This window comes from Neomonachus schauinslandi, chromosome 14, assembly GCF_002201575.2.
Source record: "Neomonachus schauinslandi chromosome 14, ASM220157v2, whole genome shotgun sequence".
Lineage (NCBI taxonomy): Eukaryota > Metazoa > Chordata > Mammalia > Carnivora > Phocidae > Neomonachus > Neomonachus schauinslandi.
Genome location: NC_058416.1, coordinates 84,411,300 through 84,430,976, shown reverse-complemented (window position 1 = coordinate 84,430,976; position 19,677 = coordinate 84,411,300). Strand labels below are relative to the sequence as shown.

Below are 19,677 nucleotides of genomic sequence, written 5' to 3'. Positions count from 1 at the left end.
ATAGTCAAGAAGTAGTTTATAATATGTAATGATTTTACTTTTTTCCTGTGTTTTCTTTTAACTTATTTTTTTTTAAAGGATAAAATGGGTAGTTCACTGATTGGTCTAATTTATTTAGAGCCTTTCTTTAAAATGTTTTGAGAGGTGAATGTGTGGGTGTGGGTGTGTTTGCCTGTAGGGTTTTTGTGTTTTTTTTTAATTTTTATTTTACTATGTTGTGTATGTGTGTGTTTAAGAAGATTGTATTCTCAAATCGAAAACCAGTATTTTTAAATTTATGTGTGGATCAGAAGAGAATGTAGTCTAATTCATACCTTTTTTTTTTTAATGGCTAAAAGAATTTTGGTTTCCCACCCCAGAAAATTGTCATAACATTTATTGTTGATACATTTTCTTTCTTGTGAAATGTTTAACTTTGATTTCCTCTTTAAAACTTTTTTTTTTTTTAATGTAAATTTCTTCATTCATTGAAGTATTTGAGTACCCAGTGTCCTTGCAAGTTTCTAAGGATACAAAGAGGAATGCAGACAGGTGCCCTCAGTCTTAAAAATGTGCTTATGATCTCTCATGTTCTTTTTTTGGATCTCATTGAGTGCTTAGTACATTATCCCCACATGAAGCTAAGATAATGGAGTCACAGAACTGTGACTGTCTCCCATTGGAACACACATCTTTACCTTGGATTAAAATTTGCTTTTATTCATTAAACTCTGCTCTCCAGCATCTTCTGGTTGTCCTGTCAGAAGTTTGTGATTGGCAGAGATCAGTCTTACAGATAATTAGAAGATAGGGTATCCTACCCTATTGAAGCAGTTTAAGATGTAGTTGAGTACTCATTAGTAAGTGGTTACCTTGAATAGGATTGGCAGATTTGAAACTTTGAATTTGCTGGATTCTGTAAGCCCCAGAAGACAAGTGTTGTTACTGTATTAATAGTGCAAAGCAAAGAAGAAACACTGCCTAAAATTAACTGCAGTAGCTTTTTCTTCCACTTTCCTTTGATAGTGTTGATGAAGTTGGTTACTTGCTCTAGATGTTTAAGTTCAGATAGGCCCTCAGGGTCTTGTACCTTACAGGTTATATGAGATTTTGTTTCATTCATTCATGCTTCTGTACAGTAAATAGTGAGCATCATCTGTGTACCAGAGATACTTCTAGGCCCCTGGGGATACAGTGGTGAACAAAAAGCAATACAAATAGGTAATCATTTATGTTCAATGTATTCTCCAATGAAGATTTTTAGAAACATTTACCCCCCCATATGAACGTATTTTGTATAACTTGATAAGCTGTAATTATGAACTGACTATGCTATAATGCTAATAAGGCATCTTTCATTTTGGTAATAATGTGTCTCACACACTTCACTCCCTCATCTCCTGGGACCTTTCATTTGTAGCATCATCATCCTATGTACACTAGGTTTCCTTTCAATAGAACAAACCATGAAGGACTCCATAATATGATCTGAACATAATCAACTGGATTGGTTCTTACCAGTTAATGAAATATGGGTTGATCTTCACTTTGGGCTGTAGCATTTGATTATTTGGGTTATTTGTGGTTTCAAAATAGACATTTTATTTTTATTTTTATCTTTTAAAAGATTTTATTATTTGACAGCGTGCAAGCGCGCAAGCAGGGGGAGTGGCAGGCAGAGGCAGAGGGAGAAACAGGCTCCCTACAGAGCAGAGGGAGCCCGATGTGGGAACCAGGACCCCGGAACCATGACCGGAGCCAAAGGCAGTGCTTAACCAACTGAGCCACCCAGGCATCCTCAAAATAGACATTTTAAAAAGTATTCAGGAAATTGATGGTTGATTTTAAATAGGTTCAGCATCAGCCTTCCACACTGAGAAATCTGCCCGCTAGTTTCTCATCAACCAGTAATTAATATACTTGTGGAACCTTCAAATAATTACCAATGCTTGGGTTTCTTTTCTTTTCTTTTTTTAAAGATTTTATTTATTTGACACACAGAGAGAAACACAAGTAGGGGGAGTGTGAGAGGGAGAAGCAGGCTTCCCGCGGAGCAGGGAGCCGGATGCGGGGCTCGATCCCAGGACCCTGGGATCATGACCCAAGCTGAAGGCAGGCACTTAACGACTGAGCCACCCAGGCACCCCAGTGCTTGGGTTTCTTACACATAAACATTTGAAGTCCTGTAGTGGGAGAAAAGGTTACTGCATTGTACAGATTAGGATTTTTACATAATTGATAAATTCTACTTCTGCAGAGGAACCACACATTTTTTTTTTTTAAGTAGAGATTTGCTCTCATAGTCCTGTAACTATTTGCTGTAGTCTTCCCTTTGCTCCAGCTGTTAGGGGATATTTAAGTTTGTTCCTTAGGCCTAGCTGCCAAGAGGGAAGTTCCTATCCTCTTTAACAAGGTGTGAAGCTTATCTTACAGTTGCTAATGCCTCACTGACCTTTTGCATAGGTCCTAGTTGCTCATCAGGTTGAGCGATTTTTCTCCCCCAAGAGCTAATTAAGTTTCTTATTTCTGATATGCTCTCCTTGGCAAATGTTTGAAAGGCTAGTATCAAAGCAGCTGTGATCTTGCATCTATCAAAATTTATAACTTCCTAGGGAAGTTTTCGTTTTGGCACTAGGCCTGGCCTTAACACCAGGAATGCCCTGTTGAAAGCCTGCGGCAACATTTATATTCATTCTGGTTTTCTGCCTGCCCTAGTTCACTAGCTGTCAGTGGTCATTGGTACCTTTCAGGACCCAGTCCTGGTGTCTCCTGGTTTTTTTCCTGCTCAGGTTGATATTTCTTGTTCATTCATCATTCCCTTATCTTACTTGCAAAATTCATGTTAGGCCTTGTCTTACCTCTCTGGTTGTTTACTGTTTGTATAAAAGTTCACCTTATACTATTCCATTAAGTATAAACTTAGGTGGTTTCATTATTGCCGTGAGCCATATCTGACTATTAAAAAGTATCAAAACCAGTGCTTTGATTGTTTACTAAATTGGTCTTTTATTTATTTATTTTTTAAGATTTTTATTTATTGAGAGAGAGAGCATGAGAGGGAGGAGGGTCAGAGAGAAGCAGGCCCCCTGCCGAGCAGGGAGCCCGATGCGGGACTCGATCCTGGGACTCCAGGATCATGACCTGAGCCGAAGGCAGTCGCTTAACCAACTGAGCCACCCAGGCGCCCTACTAAATTGGTCTTTTAAAGAAAATATTTTTTTGTGAAATATGCAGACATTTTAAGCAATGCTAAAAAACAAAGGCAAATCCTATCTCCCAGATTGAATCATAAGATATGTTTGACATCCTTTCTGGATTGGCAGTTTTTCACAAAAATTAGTTTTTAACTATTTAGATGGCTCTTTTACCATGTTCTTTATCATTCTTAAAGATTCATTTCTTGGTTTCTCTTATCAACTTAAGTTTGCTCAATTATGAAGTTTATCTTCTCTTAACTTGTAGCTTTTACATCCTGACAAGGTTATGGTTGTGTGAGCTAGAAATTAATTTTCTGCTCATTTTCCTTGGGGCAGTGTTCTGTATCCAGTTATAAATAACATTTGTGGACTTCTGTCCTCTCTGAAGTTCTGAATTGCTATACTAGATGTCATATGGAGGATAACCTTCAAAATACATTCCTGATTGCACAACAACCTTGAGTAATGTTGAGATGACCTATAGTGATACCATTGAAAATAACCGGGTTGCTGTTGTACTCTATAGTTTTGAGTGCATGATCAAGTGATTTTTACAATGAATTTATGCCTATAGATATTATTTGGTAGGAATATTAAGCAAATCAACAAAGTTGTAGATGATTGCCTTTTACTTTATTTAAGTTTTATTTCTTCTGAATATATCCATGTAAAATGAATGGGATTTATTTCCCAGAAAGTATTTTATTTGGATTTTAAAACAATTAGTATGTGAAAAATAGCTTTTGAAGAATATTAAGAAGTTGTATAGTTTTGATTCTCAAGAATTACTCTGAACAAGGGACATAATAAACTGGTTGTTGCTGTCATTACATTTTGCCACCATTTGTTTCTAGGGACGGTAAGAAGAGAGATTTTATATAGTGCAGTTCCTTTAGTGCCAGCCACTTTTGTTGTCAAGTGGCACTAAGCCTAAAAACACATTACAGTTCTAACACATGCCATTTCTCTTTTAGGTTTTGGCTTGGTTTGAAGAAGGTGAAGAAACAATTACAGCCTTTGTAGAACCCTTTGTAATTTTACTTATATTAGTAGCCAATGCAATTGTGGGTGTATGGCAGGTAAGCAAAAATTCTGCAGTGCTGGAGTTTAGCAGTTTATATAAGTGATTTAAACTGTGTTAATCTGTTTTTTTTTTTTTTTCCTGATGTATTGACTAAAAATATCTCTGGAAAATCTACGTGTGCTTTTTCTTTTGTCTGTTTATTTAATGGCAACATTTTAGACCTCTCCTGCATGTATATACTGTTAAAATTGCTCATCCTTCATGCAGCATGGAGTTAAGAATAATGGATGAGAGAAGCTATTTGAGGAAAACCAGGAAATTTGAGATTCAGTATCTGTATATTTCCTAGCTGCTTCCTGTGAAAAGTTTCATAAATTCAATGTCATTTTTATTCTCCTTGGATTTTTTTTTTTTTTAACTGTAAAAATTGTTTTCCCTTCAGAGCATACTTCTGGCTGTTTTCCCTCAGTTGCCCGGGCCTTTCTGACTCACAGAATGGAAGCCAGTTTACAGAAACATAATGGGATTCCTACCCACCCCCCCCTTCATGTAATTGCTATTCTGTATATATCTAGTTTAGAGGACTTTAAATTTCCTTTTTTTTTTTTAAGATTTTATTTATTTGACGGAGAGAGACACAGCGAGAGAGGGAACACAAGCAGGGGGAGTGGGGGAGGGAGAAGCAGGCTTCCCGCTGAGCAGGGAGCTCGATGCGGGGCTCGATCCCAGGACCCTGGGATCATGACCTGAGCCGAAGGCAGACGCTCAATGACTGAGCCACCCAGGCGCCCCGAGTGCATCTACATTCTTAAAGTAGAAACATTTTATAAGCATACTTAGTCCTATTAGAATTGTAAACTTCTGGGGTGCCTGGGTGGCTCAGTCAGTAAAGCAGCCAACTCTTGATTCGGCCCAGGTCATGATCTCAGGATTGTGAGATCCAGCCCTATGTCAGGCTCCCCGCTCCGCAGGGAATCTGCTTGAGGTTCTTCCTCTCCTTTTGCCCTACCCCCTACCCCCCCCACACACTTGCACTCTGTCTCTAAAATAAATAAGTAAATCTTTAAAAAAAAAAATTTTAAACTTCTGATCTTATTAATAAACATGAAGGCCTTTATGTAGTGGGCTCATACAGAAGGATGGTCTACTTAGAAGAAAATTGTGCTATATTTCTCTTATTTTAATTTTTTTCTAAAGTTGTTTATATTTAAGTAGTAGTGATCCCCTTGTGAATAATATAGGCAAAAGAAACAATATACAGCATTAGATTGTCCTTCTCAAGCTAGTAATATATATTTTCCTATTAAATAATTTATGCTAGTTACTAGGTAGGGTATATACATTCCCATGTCATTGTTGCAGTGATGTTATAAGACAAAGGATATTCCCATTTGACAGATGTGACATTGAGGTTCAGAGTGATTAAGTGACTTCTTAAAGGCTATACAGGTAGTACAGAGTATCTGTGACTTGAATCTAGGCCCAGGCTTGATCCAAATTTGAAGTAAGATTTTACAGCAGTTTTCACAGGACTTTTATATTTATCTTAGTTTAAAAAATAACATTCTTAGGTTTTAATCTCATTTACATAGTATACAGATGGTATGGGCAATACTGAAGAGTTCTTGCTTCTGGAAGTAAGGGAAATTATAAGAGTGTAAGGTAGTATTGGGAGGTTGCGGGGGGCACATGCTGCTGACCAGTGTCATCAAAGAAGGTGACAAGTGATTGGCAACTAGAGAAATCGAGAATTGTTCCAATTTTAGTATATATGCTGCTGAAGTGAGCACTTGATAGAACCTGTTTTTTTTTTTTTTTTGTAATACAATGTATTATTTCAGGGGTACAGGTCTGTGATTCATCAGTCTTACACAATTCACAGCGCTCTCACCATAGCACATACCCTCCCCAGTGTCCATCACCCAGCCACCCCATCCCTCCCACCCCCCTCCACTCCAGCAACCCTCAGTTTGCTTCCTGAGATTGAGTCTCTTATGGTTTGTCTCCCTCTCTGGTTTCGTCTTGTTTCATTTTTCCCTCCCTTCCCCTATGATCCTCTGTCTTTTTTCTCAAATTCCTCATATCAGTGAGATCATATAATAATTGTCTTTCTCTGATTGACTTATTTTGCTTAGCATAATACTTTCTAGTTCCATCCACATTGTGCAAATAGCAAGATTTCATACCTTTTTTTTGATGGCTGCATAATATTCCATTCTATATATATACCACGTCTTGTTTATCCATTCGTCTGTTGATGGACATCTAGGCTCTTTCCATAGTTTGGCTGTTGTGGACATTGATGCTATAAACATTGGGGTGCACGTGCCCCTTCGGATCACTACATTTGTATCTTTGGGGTAAATACCCAGTAGTGCAATTGCTGGGTCATAGGGTAGCTCTATTTTCAACCTTTTGAGGAACCTCCATACTGTTTCCCAGAGTGGCTGCACCAGCTTGCATTCCCACCAGCAGGATATAACCTATTTGAATTTGTGATCATTTGTTTCCCTTTCCCACCCCTACATTCTAAATATTCCTTTTGATCATTTGAGTTGAGAGGAAGCCTTTTAAAGTAGTTTTAATTGGCATTTTTGTCCTTGGGGTCTGAGATAATTTATCTTTAATGCTTCTAATTTAAATGTACTTTTGCTAATTTTGAGTAGAAGTAAAATCCAGTGCTCCTGGGATATCTCTTAACCTTGAGCAATCTAGTTAAACTCTATCTGACATGACCTTGAAGAGGGAGAAAAGGAATTAAAACTGCCACAGTTAACAAATGGGAGAGGTAATTCTATGGAAAAAAGTGGTTTCAAATTTGACTAATTGAATAGCAGCAGTGCTGAGAATTTATTCTTTTACAGTATCAGTAGCATTTGAATTTAAGGACCTTATAGCAATGACATTTAATTAGAATTAAATATTCTAGCATTTCTGTTAATTACAAGGTGATACAGATAATATTCTTTAAGCAAATCTGATATGGGGTTGAAATTATTTTTATCATGAGGTTCCCAAATTTAACATATTCTATACTTTTTCACGGATGTAAACATTTAAAGTGAGACTCATGCCATTAGCTTTCAGTTTTAAGTCCTCTAACTTCACTTTAAGCAGATTTTGGGAGTTTTTGCGACAGACCATAATTTTTACACTCAGGTAAAAAATGAGATTACAGGGACACCTGGGTGGCTCAGGTCTTGATCTCTGGGTCCTGGGATTAGCTCCGCATTGGGCTTCCTGCTCAGCGGGGAGTCTGCTTCTCTCTCTCCCTCTGCCCCTCCACCCTGCTTGTGTGCTCTCTCTCTCGCTCTATCTCAAAATCTTTTTTTAAAAAATGAAATCATGTAGTATTGTGTGTAAATTCTACCCAGATAAGGTTAAATTGAGCTTTGGGGCGCCTGGGTGGTTCAGTCGTTAAGTGCCTGCCTTCGGCTCAGGTCATGATCCCAGGGTCCTGGGATCGAGCCCCGCATTGGGCTCCCTGCTCAGCGGGAAGCCTGCTTCTCCCTCTCGCACTCGCCCTGCTTGTGTTCCCTCTCTCACTGTCTCTCTCTGTCAAATAAATAAAATCTTTTAAAAATTAGAAAAAAAGGTTAAATTGAGCTTTATATCAGAAGGCAAGAAGTGAGAGAAATGAATCCTTTCCTTTGTGCTTTGAGTAACCTCACCTGGGCATGCACTGTGTAGATTTGCTCCTTGACTTCTAATTGCTTTCTCTCCAAAAGGAGAGAAGACAAATTTGGCACATGTGCTTTTCTTTTTCTTTCTTTTTTTTTTTTTCTTCCTTTAAGGGAACTTTCCTGTAGCCTTTTTTTTTTTTAAACATATTTTGATTTCTACATCTTTCATCTCAAAATTTGGAAAGAAAAGCTATGTATGACTAAGGTTTGATATATTTGTATACAGTATTACAGTAAATATGGTATATATGCTATGGGACTGGCAGTTTTTGTTTTTTGGTTTTTTAGGGGGAGGTGGAAGGGAGGTAGAGGGAAACCTAATCAGGGTCCACGCCCAGCACAGGGCCCAACAGGGCTTGATTTCACAACCCTGAGATCATGACCTGAGCCAAAATCAAGGGTCAGCTGCTTGGGGAGCCTGGGGGGCTCAGTCAAGCGTCTGCCTCTTGGCTTCAGCTCAGGTCATGATCTCAGGGTCATGAGTTCTAGCCCCACCTCGGGCTCTGCACTCAGCATGGAGTCTGGTTAAGATTCTCTCTCCCTCTGCCGTCTGCCCTGCCACCCATGCACGTGCATGTTCTTTTTCAAAATAAATGAATCTTAAAGAAAAAGTTGGATATTTAAAATGACTGAGCCACCCAGGCACCCCAGGACTGACCGTTCTCTGATGAGATTCCAACTATTTATTAGTCTTCACTACTGCAGAGAGATTTCCTAGAATTTGAGATGTAACTTGATTTTCTTAATTTTCATCACTCATAACATGTATTATTGGCCAAAACACAGTCTAAATAGTTTGTAAATCCTCATAGCCCTTGCGGTAGTAGTGTTGGTGTCCAGGTTTTGTAGGCACCAAACCTGTGTGTTGTGTAGCTCATGTACAATCACTTAGCTGTTAAGTGGAAAAGCCTGGAGTGAACTTAGGCAGTCCAGCCCCAGACCATCACTTTTCATGTGAGACAGGATCAATTTTCAGTGGTGTGGCTGTGACTGGAGGTGAGGGCCTTGTTACACAGTGGGCTTGGGGACAACAGATTCTGTAACTGCTTTTTCCTGTTAGGATTTTATGCCCTGTTCAGGCCTGTTAGGGTGCTTAATTCTTCATTTTTTAGCACAAAATTGTAAGATCCTGGTGTTTTATCATCTTACGTGAATTGTTTATAAGCATCGTTAATGTGCATCTTTTGTGTCTTTTTTCCTAAAGTTTAGAAGTCTAAAATTTGATTCCTTGGACTAAAATACTAATTTGCAGTGGCAAGTATGTGTTTACTACTTTTATCTTTTTTATAGGAAAGAAATGCTGAGAATGCAATCGAAGCCCTTAAGGAATATGAGCCTGAAATGGGCAAAGTATATCGACAGGACAGAAAGAGTGTCCAGCGGATTAAAGCTAAAGACATAGTTCCTGGTGATATTGTAGAAATTGCTGGTGAGTTGAGTTTGTCATTTTTGTTTTATTCTAGATTGTGTATCTGAACGCAGTCCTTTTCTCAAGGCTCATAATTGTTTTAAAAATTGTGCTCAGGGACACCTGGGTGGCTCAGTCGGTTAAGCGTCTGCCTTCGGCTCAGGTCATGATCCCAGGGTCCTGGGATCGAGCCCCATATCGGGCTCCCTGCTCAGCGGGGAGTCTGTTTCTCCCTCTGCCTGCTGCTTCCCCTGCCTGTGTTCTTTCTCTCTCTCTGTCAAATTTTTAAAAAAATTATGCTCAGATGTATCAATTATATTAACAGGTTTTGGTGCCTTCCAAACAAATCAAGTTTTCTGTATATTTATTTCTAGGTGTTTGGCACCTCCCCTCGTGTTGATAAAACTTGTTTTAAACAGTGTTTTGAACTGTTGTACTTAATACTTTTGGTCCATGGGTCCGTGGTAGAACACTAGCACTAGTGAAATAATGAACTTAATCTCTATTTGACAGTTAGTTGAAGTGAGCAATTTAGAAGACAAGTTAAGGGCTGCATAGTTTTTCCTGTTTTGATTCTTGATACAAATGTTTAGTCATACTTGTAACTATCAAACTAAGTAGATGGTTAAGGGTAATTTCCCAGCCCTAAAAAGCTCTGCTTTAAAATACTTCTGCATAACACAGAGCCAGGGGTCTCAGCTTCAAAGACCTTCAAAGAGTTTGTGAATTCAGTGCAAGGCCAGAGCTCTCCACAGATCTTAAAGGGGTTTGTATTCTCATTGCTCAAGATCAGTACCATGTTTTTAGGCAGCCCTGAATGCCCAGAACCAATAACAGTCTAGTCTTTTTGCTGGAGAGTTATATCCGATTATTCACACTGTCATGGTTTTTCACACCTTGCTGAGCTCCAAATACTTTTTACCAGTTGATCCTTGAACAATGAAGGAGTTGGGGCGCTCAGGAATCCATGTATAACTTTTGACTTCCCCAAAACTTTACTGCTGGCCTTATATACAGAACATAGTCAGTTAAGACATGTTCTGTATGTTTATATGTTTTATATATTGTATTCTTAAAGTAAGTTAGAGAAAAGAAAATGTTATTAAGAAAATCATAAGGAAGAGGAAATACAGGGGCGCCTGGGTGGCTCAGTCAGTTAAGTGTCTGCCTTCAGCTCAGGTCATTATCTCAGGGTCCTGGGGTGGAGCTCCGAGTCGGGCTCCCTGCTCAGTGGGGAGCCGCCTTCTCCCTCTCCCACTCCCCCTGCTTGTGCTCTCTCTTTTTCTGTCAAATACACAGGATTGTATTATTTTTAAAAATCCATTTTTTAAACTAATTTTGACATTAAGAATATTGTAAGAATAGTAACAGTTCCCACATATCCTTTACCCAGATTCTCAAAGTGTCAATGTTTTATCACATGTGCATTATCCTTTTTCAGTCGATACCTATACGTTCACACATTTTTGTCTGAACTATTTGGGAATATGTCACAGGCATGATGCCTCTTTATCCTTAATACTTGAGAATTTATAAAATCAAGGGCATTCTCTTAGTATAAGTTCCGTACAATTATCAAAATCAGGAAATTGATACAAAACTTGTCTAATCGACAACCTCATTCAGTTTTTTACTTGTCACAGTGGATTTTATAGCAAAAATAAGAATTAGGGAATTCTGGCTGTGATACGGAAAATAGGTCAGAATGGGGAAGGCTAGAGATAGGCTATTTGATAGTCTAGGCCAAAGGTGATGAGGCAAGAGATAATGAGAGCAGTAGCATTAAGAATAACAAGGGAAGAATTTTGAGTTTATGAATAGTGGTTCTTAAGTGGAGGTGCACATCAGAATCATCTGGGGGCGCTCTTTAAAGTTTTGACCAGGTCCTGTCCCAAAATAATTGAATCTCCCTTGGGCATGAAATTATGGCCTTTGTAGTTTGATAGATAGTCTCAAATTTCAATGCTGAGTGACAGGTTTTAATAACCAGATGGGGGGCGCCTGGGTGGCTCAGTCGTTAAGCGTCTGCCTTTGGCTCAGGTCATGATCCCAGGGTCCTGGGATGGAGCCCCACATGGGGCTCCCTGCTCCGTGGGAAGCCTGCTTCTCCCTCTCCCCCTCCCCCTGCTTGTGTTCCCTCTCTCGCTGTGTCTCTCTCTGTCAAATAAATAAATAAAATCTTTAAAAAAAATAAATAACCAGATGGGTGTATGGAGCTGACTGGACTTGGGATGTAGAATCAAAGCCACTGGCAGGATTTCTGATTTAGGTGACTGGATGGTGATGGTGCTGGTAATTGAGGAAGGAAACCTCAGAGAAAGATGGTTTGTCTTTCCAGACGTACGTATGTGAGAGGTGCAGTTGCTGATTATGTCACCTAAATTTGTGTATGAGATTCCATTTGACTTCATATGTTTTCCATTTCTCCAGTTTAATCTGGTAATATACTCATATACTCTTCAGCCTCTCGCACTAAAAATATTTTAAGAGTTTTTATGCTAGTTAGGCTATATCAGTATATTGAGTCTATATGAAAAGTTAGGGAGGGGCGCCTGGGTGACTCAGTCGTTAGGTGTCTGCCTTCAGCTCAGGTCATGATCCCAGGGTACTGGGATCGGGCCCTGTGTCAGGCTTCCTGCTCCACGGGAAGCCTGCTTCTCCCTCTCACGCTCCCCCTGCTTGTGTTCCCTCTCTCACTGTGTCTCTCTCTGTCAAATAAATTTTTAAAAATCTTTTAAAAAAAGAAAAGTTAAATTACCCCAGGCGTTTATCCTGAGTTTACATCAGTAAGTGCAGTGGTAAATAGTGTCAGAGGAAGCTGTAACCTTGACCCTCAAGGCATCTTCCCTTTTGAAGAGATAAAGGCCAGCTACTCTTTGGATTTGTCTTTTCTTCTCAATCTGGTTGCTCTCCAGGCTTTCCTGTCTCAGTACGTCATTCTGACCACCTAATTAGCTGAGAGAAGCTTGGGAGTCATCTTGGTCCTTCATTCTCGTTACCTTTCTCTAAGACCATTTGATTCTGTCTCCAAAACAAACCCAAATTTGTGAATTTGTTTCCTCAGTCACCAGCTCATACTGGGACTGTCCTTGTGTCCTTACTGGGCTCTGGCTTCCTTTGTCACCTTCTTCCAGTCCTTTCTCCACATAGCAGCCGGAGCAGTTTCCTAAAGGTCCTGTTGTTCACTCACCTGCTAAAATTGTTCAGTGGCTTCCCGATTGTACCTGAAATATAAAATGCTTTTCACCTAAAAGACCTTGCATCATATGGCTCCTGCTTGCTTCTATGATTTCATCTCATGCCTCTCCTTATGGGCCTCTATTTTTAGTTTTCAATACCACCGAACTTTCCTGGCCTTTTTTGGGAAGTTAAACAAACTTTATATAATTTATTAATTTGCCCAGATCTCACAGTGGCAAAGCTTTGGTTATAGCCCTAATTTACCTGACTTTTCTTGCCCGCTGTGAAATTCTATTTCCTATAATGTAGTGTTTTGTATGTTTGTATGTGTTTGATGGTTTAGGAAGGACAAATAATGATTGATTCAGTGTGTGTGACCTAAAACTTCCAGTCTACTGGAATACCCTTATTTGTATATGTTGTGGTAAAATACACAGAATATAAAGTTTACCATTTTAACTGTTTTTAAATGTATAGTTCCGTGGCATTAAGCACATTCACATTGTTGTGCGACCATCTCCAGACCATCATCCATCCATCTCCAGAACTTTTTCATTTTCTCAAACTGATCTTCTGTTCCCATTGAACAGTTACTTCCCTTTAAGCCCTTCTCCAGCTTCTGGCAACTACTCCCTTTCTTTTACTAATCAAAAAACAATTGGTTTAATATTAGAAGATGAGTTTAAATCCCTCATCTTAGGTGAATAGACTTACTAGTAACTATGTTAGGCAAAAAACACGTTTAAACCCCCATTCTGCTTTCACCTCTTTCTGAAACATTTGTGGGGAGTGCGAGCAGTTCTAATAGTTTAATGCTTTTTCCTTCCTACTCTTTCCCCCACTGTACGTGGATTGCTAAAAGCATGTGCAGTGCTTCAACACTGGGCTCTTGTATACTACTCTTCTTGAATTTTGACCATTCTGAGGGATGCAGAACATTAGCAGTCACTCCCCCTACCCCTTGCCCTTAGGCCCCAGCAGCCACAGTTTATTCTGGATATTGCATATAAATGGGACCATACAATATATGGCCTTTGAGACTGCCTTCTTCACCTGGTATATTGTTTTTCAGAATTCGTCCATGCAGCATGGGTCACATATTTTTCCATCATGTGTATAATGTATCTCATTACTTTTTATGGCTGAATATCCCATTGTTCGGGTGTACCACATTTTATTTATCCATTCATCAGTTCACCAACATTTGGGTTGTTTCCCCTTCTTGGCCATTATGAATAATGCTACTGTGAATATTTGTGTACAAGTTTTTGTGTAAACGTATGCTTTCAATCTCTTAGGTACGCCCTTAGCCATGGCATTGCTGGGGCATATGACTACTCTATGTTTAACATTTTGAGCAACTCCCAATCTGTTATCTGAAGTGGTTGCATTATTTTTCATTTCCACTAGCAACATTTAAGTTCTAGTTTCTCCACATTCTCACCAACACTTGTTATTATCTTTATTTTCTAATTTTAGCCATGAAGTGGTATCTTCCTAATTTCCTAATGATGTTGAGCATCTTGTCCTATGTTTATTTTCTGTTAGTATGTTGTCTTTGGAGAAATGTCTTTTCAAATCCTTATCTATTTAAATTGGGTTATTTGTCTTTTTAGTCATCTGTAAGGTTTTGTTTTGTTTTTACATATCCTGTCTTACCAGATATGGTTTCCGATAATTTTTCCCATTCTGTAGGTTTTCTTTTTACTTTCTTGGTGTCCTTTGTAGCATAAATATTTTTTATTTTGATAAAGTCCCATTTGTCAGTTTTTTTCTTTGGTTGCTTGTGCTTTTGGTGTCCTAAGGTACTGTTGCCTAATCTAAGGTCACAAAGGTTTTTCTGTGTGGTGTGAGGTGTGTAGGTGTCGGGCTTCCTTCTTTTGCAATTTGGATATCCAGTTGTCTGAGCACCATTTGTTGAAAAGACATTCATTGAATTGTCCTGGCACCCTTGTCAAAAATCAATTGACCACATTTTCCGCTACAAATGGACTATTATTCCATTGATCTGTGTGTCTATCCTTATGCCAACACCACTCTGTCTTGGTTACTGTAGCTTTGTGTAGTAAGTTTTGACATCATTGAGTTTGTGTCCTCTCTACTTTGTTGTTTTTCTTTATGGTTTGGAGTATACTGGGTCCCTTGCATTTCCATATAAATTTAGATTAGCTTGCTATTTTCTCCAAAACAAAAACCTAGGATCTCGGTAAGAGTTATGTTAATTGTGTAGATAACTTTGGGGAGTATGGCCACCAACAACATTAAATCTTCCAGTGCAAAAAAATGCCACTTGGATGATAATGTAGGGTGTCTTTCCATTTATTTAGGTCTTTTATTTTAGCATTCTGTTGTTTACAGTGTACAAGTCTTGTCTTGTTTATTCGTAAGTATTTTATGTTTTTTTTTGTTTGGAAGCTATGTGTAATTGGGATTGTTTTCTCTGTTTCATTTTTAAATTATTCTTCGCTGGTGTATAGAAATACAATTGATTTTTGTCTGTATCTTAAACCTTGCAATCTTGCTGGAATCTTACTAGTTTTTCAAGAGCCCTTAAGATCTTCTGTAAATAAGATCATGTTATCTGCAAACAAATATTTCTGTGTCTTTCCCATCTGGGTGCCTTTTGTTTCTTTTTCTTGTTTAATTGCCCTAAATAGAATCCCCAGTAGAATATTGAATAGAAGTGGCAAGAGTAGACATTCTTGTCTTGTTCCTGATCATAGGGGGTAAGTGTAGCCTTTTATCATGAAGTCTTATGTTAGCTGTGGCTTTTGTAGGTGGCCCTTATCATGTTGAAGCCAGATCACAATTTAATTTTTAGGTTGTCAATATATTGTTTGGTCTGTTTGGTGACTTTTCATGGTGGTTGTATATCTATATCCAAATTAGAAATCATAGTTTTGCTCAATTACTAGAACCAGTGGGTCACTGAACTGGGTAACACGTAATCCTAAAATGTGTACAAGGATGTATGGAACCTTTTTGGATAAACATACTGTGCTTAACCTGAGCCGGATAAATAAGCGTTTATTTATTAAAACTATACATGTTGAGGCTTTTTAACTTCTACTTTTATTAGGATTAATAATCTGATTGACTCTGCCATTTGGCATTTAGCACAGTAATTCAGTTCTGTGAACCAAAGAAATGAACTTGAATTTTAAGTGTAGATCCAAATTATTTCTTGGCAGTCAGTCTTACTCTCTACATAGCCTAAGGGATAAATGGCATGATCTGTGCTTTTAGACATGGTAACTTTTATATTTTCATTTAAATTATGAAATTAAGTTTGAGGGATTCTTTGATGAATTGAAAAACTGGAGAATATTGTGAACTGTTTTGGAGATAAAAGCCAAGTGTGGAGTTACTATTTGGATACTTACAGAAAAGGAGATCTTTTTGTAGCCATTTTTTTGGATATAGGGTTCATCTCTTAAATTCAGGTGATAAAGTCCTTTTTGCTAGCTTTTGGATGAGTATAGAGTAGTTTTGCTGAACTTTCTGAAGGCTAAGCTGGACCAGGAGGTTTTTTGAGGGGGAGATGTAGGGATTAAGGAATTTAAATTTCAGATGTTGCTATACCAGCTAATAACCTTTCCAAGGAGACATTGTGTAAGCATGCATAGCAGATGCTATGTAAACCTTAGAAGTATCTAGAATATAGGAGCCAAATAAAATTGCTCTGGCAAGTAAAATACGGAGATAGTTACTACATTTTCATCATCTGAAGCCACAGTACTTTTGTATTACCTTAATGCCAGGAAAATATTTGGTTGGCTGGAAACCCAAATTCGTAAAATCAGGTATAATTTTATGAGAAACAAACATCCATATTTTTACGTTTTCTGGATTATCTCCTAATCTTATCAAAGTGAATCAAGCTGTGGTAGTCATAAAAGTCTTCACTTCAGAATTTTAGGGGTTCTAGTGTGTGCCTGGGGGGGTTATTTATTGACTCTCAACGCCTTTGTTTTCAGGATTGTTTAAAACAAACTTTATGGGGCGCCTGGGTGGCTCAGTCGTTAGGCGTCTGCCTTCGGCTCAGGTCATGATCCCAGGGTCCTGGGATCGAGTCCCACATCGGGCTCCCTGCTCTGCGGGAAGCCTGCTTCTCCCTCTCCCACTCCCCCTGCTTGTGTTCCTGCTCTCGCTATGTCTCTCTCTGTCAAAAAAATAAATAAAATCTTTAAAAAAATAAATAAATAAAACAAACTTTATGGGGGCACCTGGCTGGCTTAGTCGTTAAGCGTCTGCCTTCAGCTCAGGTCATGATTCCAGGGTCCTGGGATAGAGCCCCACATCAGGCTCCCTGCTCCGCAGGAAGCCTACTTCTCCTTCTCCCGCTCCCGCTGCTTGTGTTCCTTCTCTCATTGTGTCTTTCTCTGTCAAATAAATAAATAAAATCTTTAAAAAAAAAAAAACCAACAAACTTTATGTATCTTGGTAACCTGGAGTTGGTGAATAGTACAAAGATAGAAGTATCCTTGATGATTTCTGTCCTATAGTAAGTATACTTGGGAGCAAATCATATCTTAAGATTATGTGATAGAAATGACAGTCTTAACATAAAATTCCATTTGCTTTAGCTTCTGAAGAAATTGATTTATTTCCTAAAATGAAAAGTTAATGTTCAGTAAGTAGTGCCAGCAGTTTTGGGATTTAGTCAATAAAAAAACTAATTCTTAAACTTGGCAGCTATTTAAGGGAAGAAAAGTTCCACTGTTGATAGTCACCTTCCAGTAATGGAAATTAATAACCTGTGAAGCGGTGTTTCCAAGCAGTTGAGGGAAAGGAAAGACAAAGTTGTAAAATACAAAGATGACTGGTTGACAGAAGAACCCGGATTATTATTCTAATTCTGCATGACACTGGACAGATTAACCTCTACAGAATTGGGTAATTGGAGTAGACTTTTTAAAGGAGCTTTCTGGCTTTAGAAGATGTCTGATTCTGATAACATGGTCTTATCATTTGTTAACTGGGGCCATGAGTCCAGGTGTACTTTTGCTTTTAGGAAAAAAAGGATTTGGAGCAGTCTGAAAGTCAGCAAACACTTTAATCCATAACTGCCAAGCTCTCTAACCGCTGATACAAATACCCAAGATTCTGTGCTATAGAGCAGAGAGGTGTTTTTTTTTTGTTTTTTTTTTTTTTTGGCATACAGAGCCTTTTAGTAAATATTTGAGGCTCTGTGGGCCCCACACAGTCTCTGTAGAAAAATATATGTAATTAAGCCTCTAAAATTGTAAAAATCATTCTTCTCTTACAGGCTCTTTTAAAGATTTATTTTTTCATTTATTTGAGAGAGCATGTGTGTGCACCCACTTGAAGTGGGGACTGGGAGAGGGAGAGAATCTCAAGCAGACTCCATGCTGAGCTCAGAGCCTGACCTGGGGCTCCATCTCACGACCCTGGGATCATGACCTGAGCCGAAATCAAGAGTCAGACCCTTAACTTGCTGAGCCATCCAGGTGGCCCATTGAGGGCTCTTTTAAAAACAGACAAAAACAGGCCTTCAGATCTGGCTAGCTGCTTAGAGCAATGTTTTTTAAAAGTATGTACTTCATATGATCCAGTAATTCCATTTCTGGGTATATATCTGAAGGAAAAGAAATCACTATCCCAAAGAAATATCTGTACCCCTATGTTAACTTGTAGTGTTGTTTGCAATAGGCAAGACACAGAAACAACCTAAACATCTGTTGATGGATGAATGGGTAAAGAAATGTGTTATATATGTGCAGTGGAATATTACTCAGCCATAAAAAAGAAGGAAATCATGCCAGTTGCAACAACACGGATAGACCTTGAGGGTGTTATGTTAAGTGAAATAAGTCAGAGAAAGGCACATATTGTGTGGTCTCATTTATATGTAGAATCTAAAAAAAAAAAAAAAAAAAATCCCAAAAAAAAAACAGATTGGTGTTTGCCAGGGACATCCAGGTGAGGTAACTGGGTGAAGGTGGCCAAAAGGTACAAAATTCCAATTGTAAGACACATGTTCAGGGGATGTAATGTCAAAGATGGTGACTATAGTTAACAACACTGTATATTTGAAAGTTGCTAAAAGCTCTTACCACAAGGAAAAAAAATTAAAACTATGAGCTGACGGATGTATTAACTAATTGTAGTAATCATTTTGCAGTTTATACATATATCACATGTTGTACACCTTAAGCTTATACAGTGTTATATATTGATCTCAATAAAACTGGGGAGGGGGAAAAGAAGTATAATTAAGTGGTGTAATTAAGTAAAATATTGTTAAGCAATTTACATAGTATTGCTGGAACATTGTTAAATAGCTTTTACCTGTTTCTAAAATGATAAACATGGGGTGCCTGACTGCCTTAGTTGATAGAGCATGAGACTCTCTTGATCTTGAGATCATGAGTTTAACCCCTGACGTTGGGAGTAGAGATTACTTACCCCCCCCAAAAAACAAAAAACAACAAACCCAAATGCTCTAAAATGATAAACATGGATCAGAGAAGTAGAAGCAAAAATGTATGACCAAATAAGGTGGGGAGCAGGTTTGCTCTCGTGCCTTTTCCCCCATATGGAGTTGTTTTGCAGTGAGAAGGATAGAAGAAAGGGCTATCTGGAGGTGTAAGTCTGAGCCTCTGCATCCAGATAGTGTAGAAATCATTATCTTAGGTGTTCCTATAAGTCATAATTCTGTTTCAGAATCCGAGATGTTAAGTTCTTAATCTTAAGAACTTGTACATAAGCAGAAGAGCAAATAGTCTTATAGAAATCAGGGCAGATGTATTAGAAGCAGAGAGTTTTGAGACCTAGGGCCCTTCATTCATCAGTCAGGGTAGCTAAGACTTTTAAGAACCTGAGAAACAAGGGACTCAGGAAGGTCTCCTTTGACCCATCAGATCACGATGGACTAGTTGATCTCGAAGCCTCACCTAAATCTCCTGGGGCTGGCATTTCCTGATTTCCTGTAATTACCTCCTCCCCATTCCCCATGACTCAGAGGTAGTCACAGTGCCAGTAAGTACCATCTCCATCCATGTCACTCTGATTAAGATTTTGGAAAAATTAGAAGAAAGCACGTTGTATTGGGAACACATTTCCTAAGTGTGATACAGAACTTCCAAGAGCACCAGATTTGACTATGTAAAAATGTAAAACAACTTTGATCTTGAAGATAAAAGAATTTTGAAAAATAAAGTATTCCAATGCTCAGAAAAATAG

The 19,677-nt window shown here is 38.5% G+C and overlaps 1 protein-coding gene across 3 annotated transcripts in view; it reads left to right on the top strand.

Annotated features, from left to right (window-relative positions):
• Positions 1-19,677, top strand: part of ATP2A2 (ATPase sarcoplasmic/endoplasmic reticulum Ca2+ transporting 2) — a 58,971-nt gene that overhangs the window by 5,042 nt on the left and 34,252 nt on the right. For all 3 annotated transcript variants that reach the window (XM_044921314.1, XM_021698698.2, XM_044921312.1), the window contains exons 4-5: positions 4,151-4,255; positions 9,174-9,312. In XM_044921314.1, coding sequence (XP_044777249.1) covers positions 4,151-4,255; positions 9,174-9,312 — 244 coding nt within the window. The remainder of the gene's footprint in view (positions 1-4,150; positions 4,256-9,173; positions 9,313-19,677) is intronic.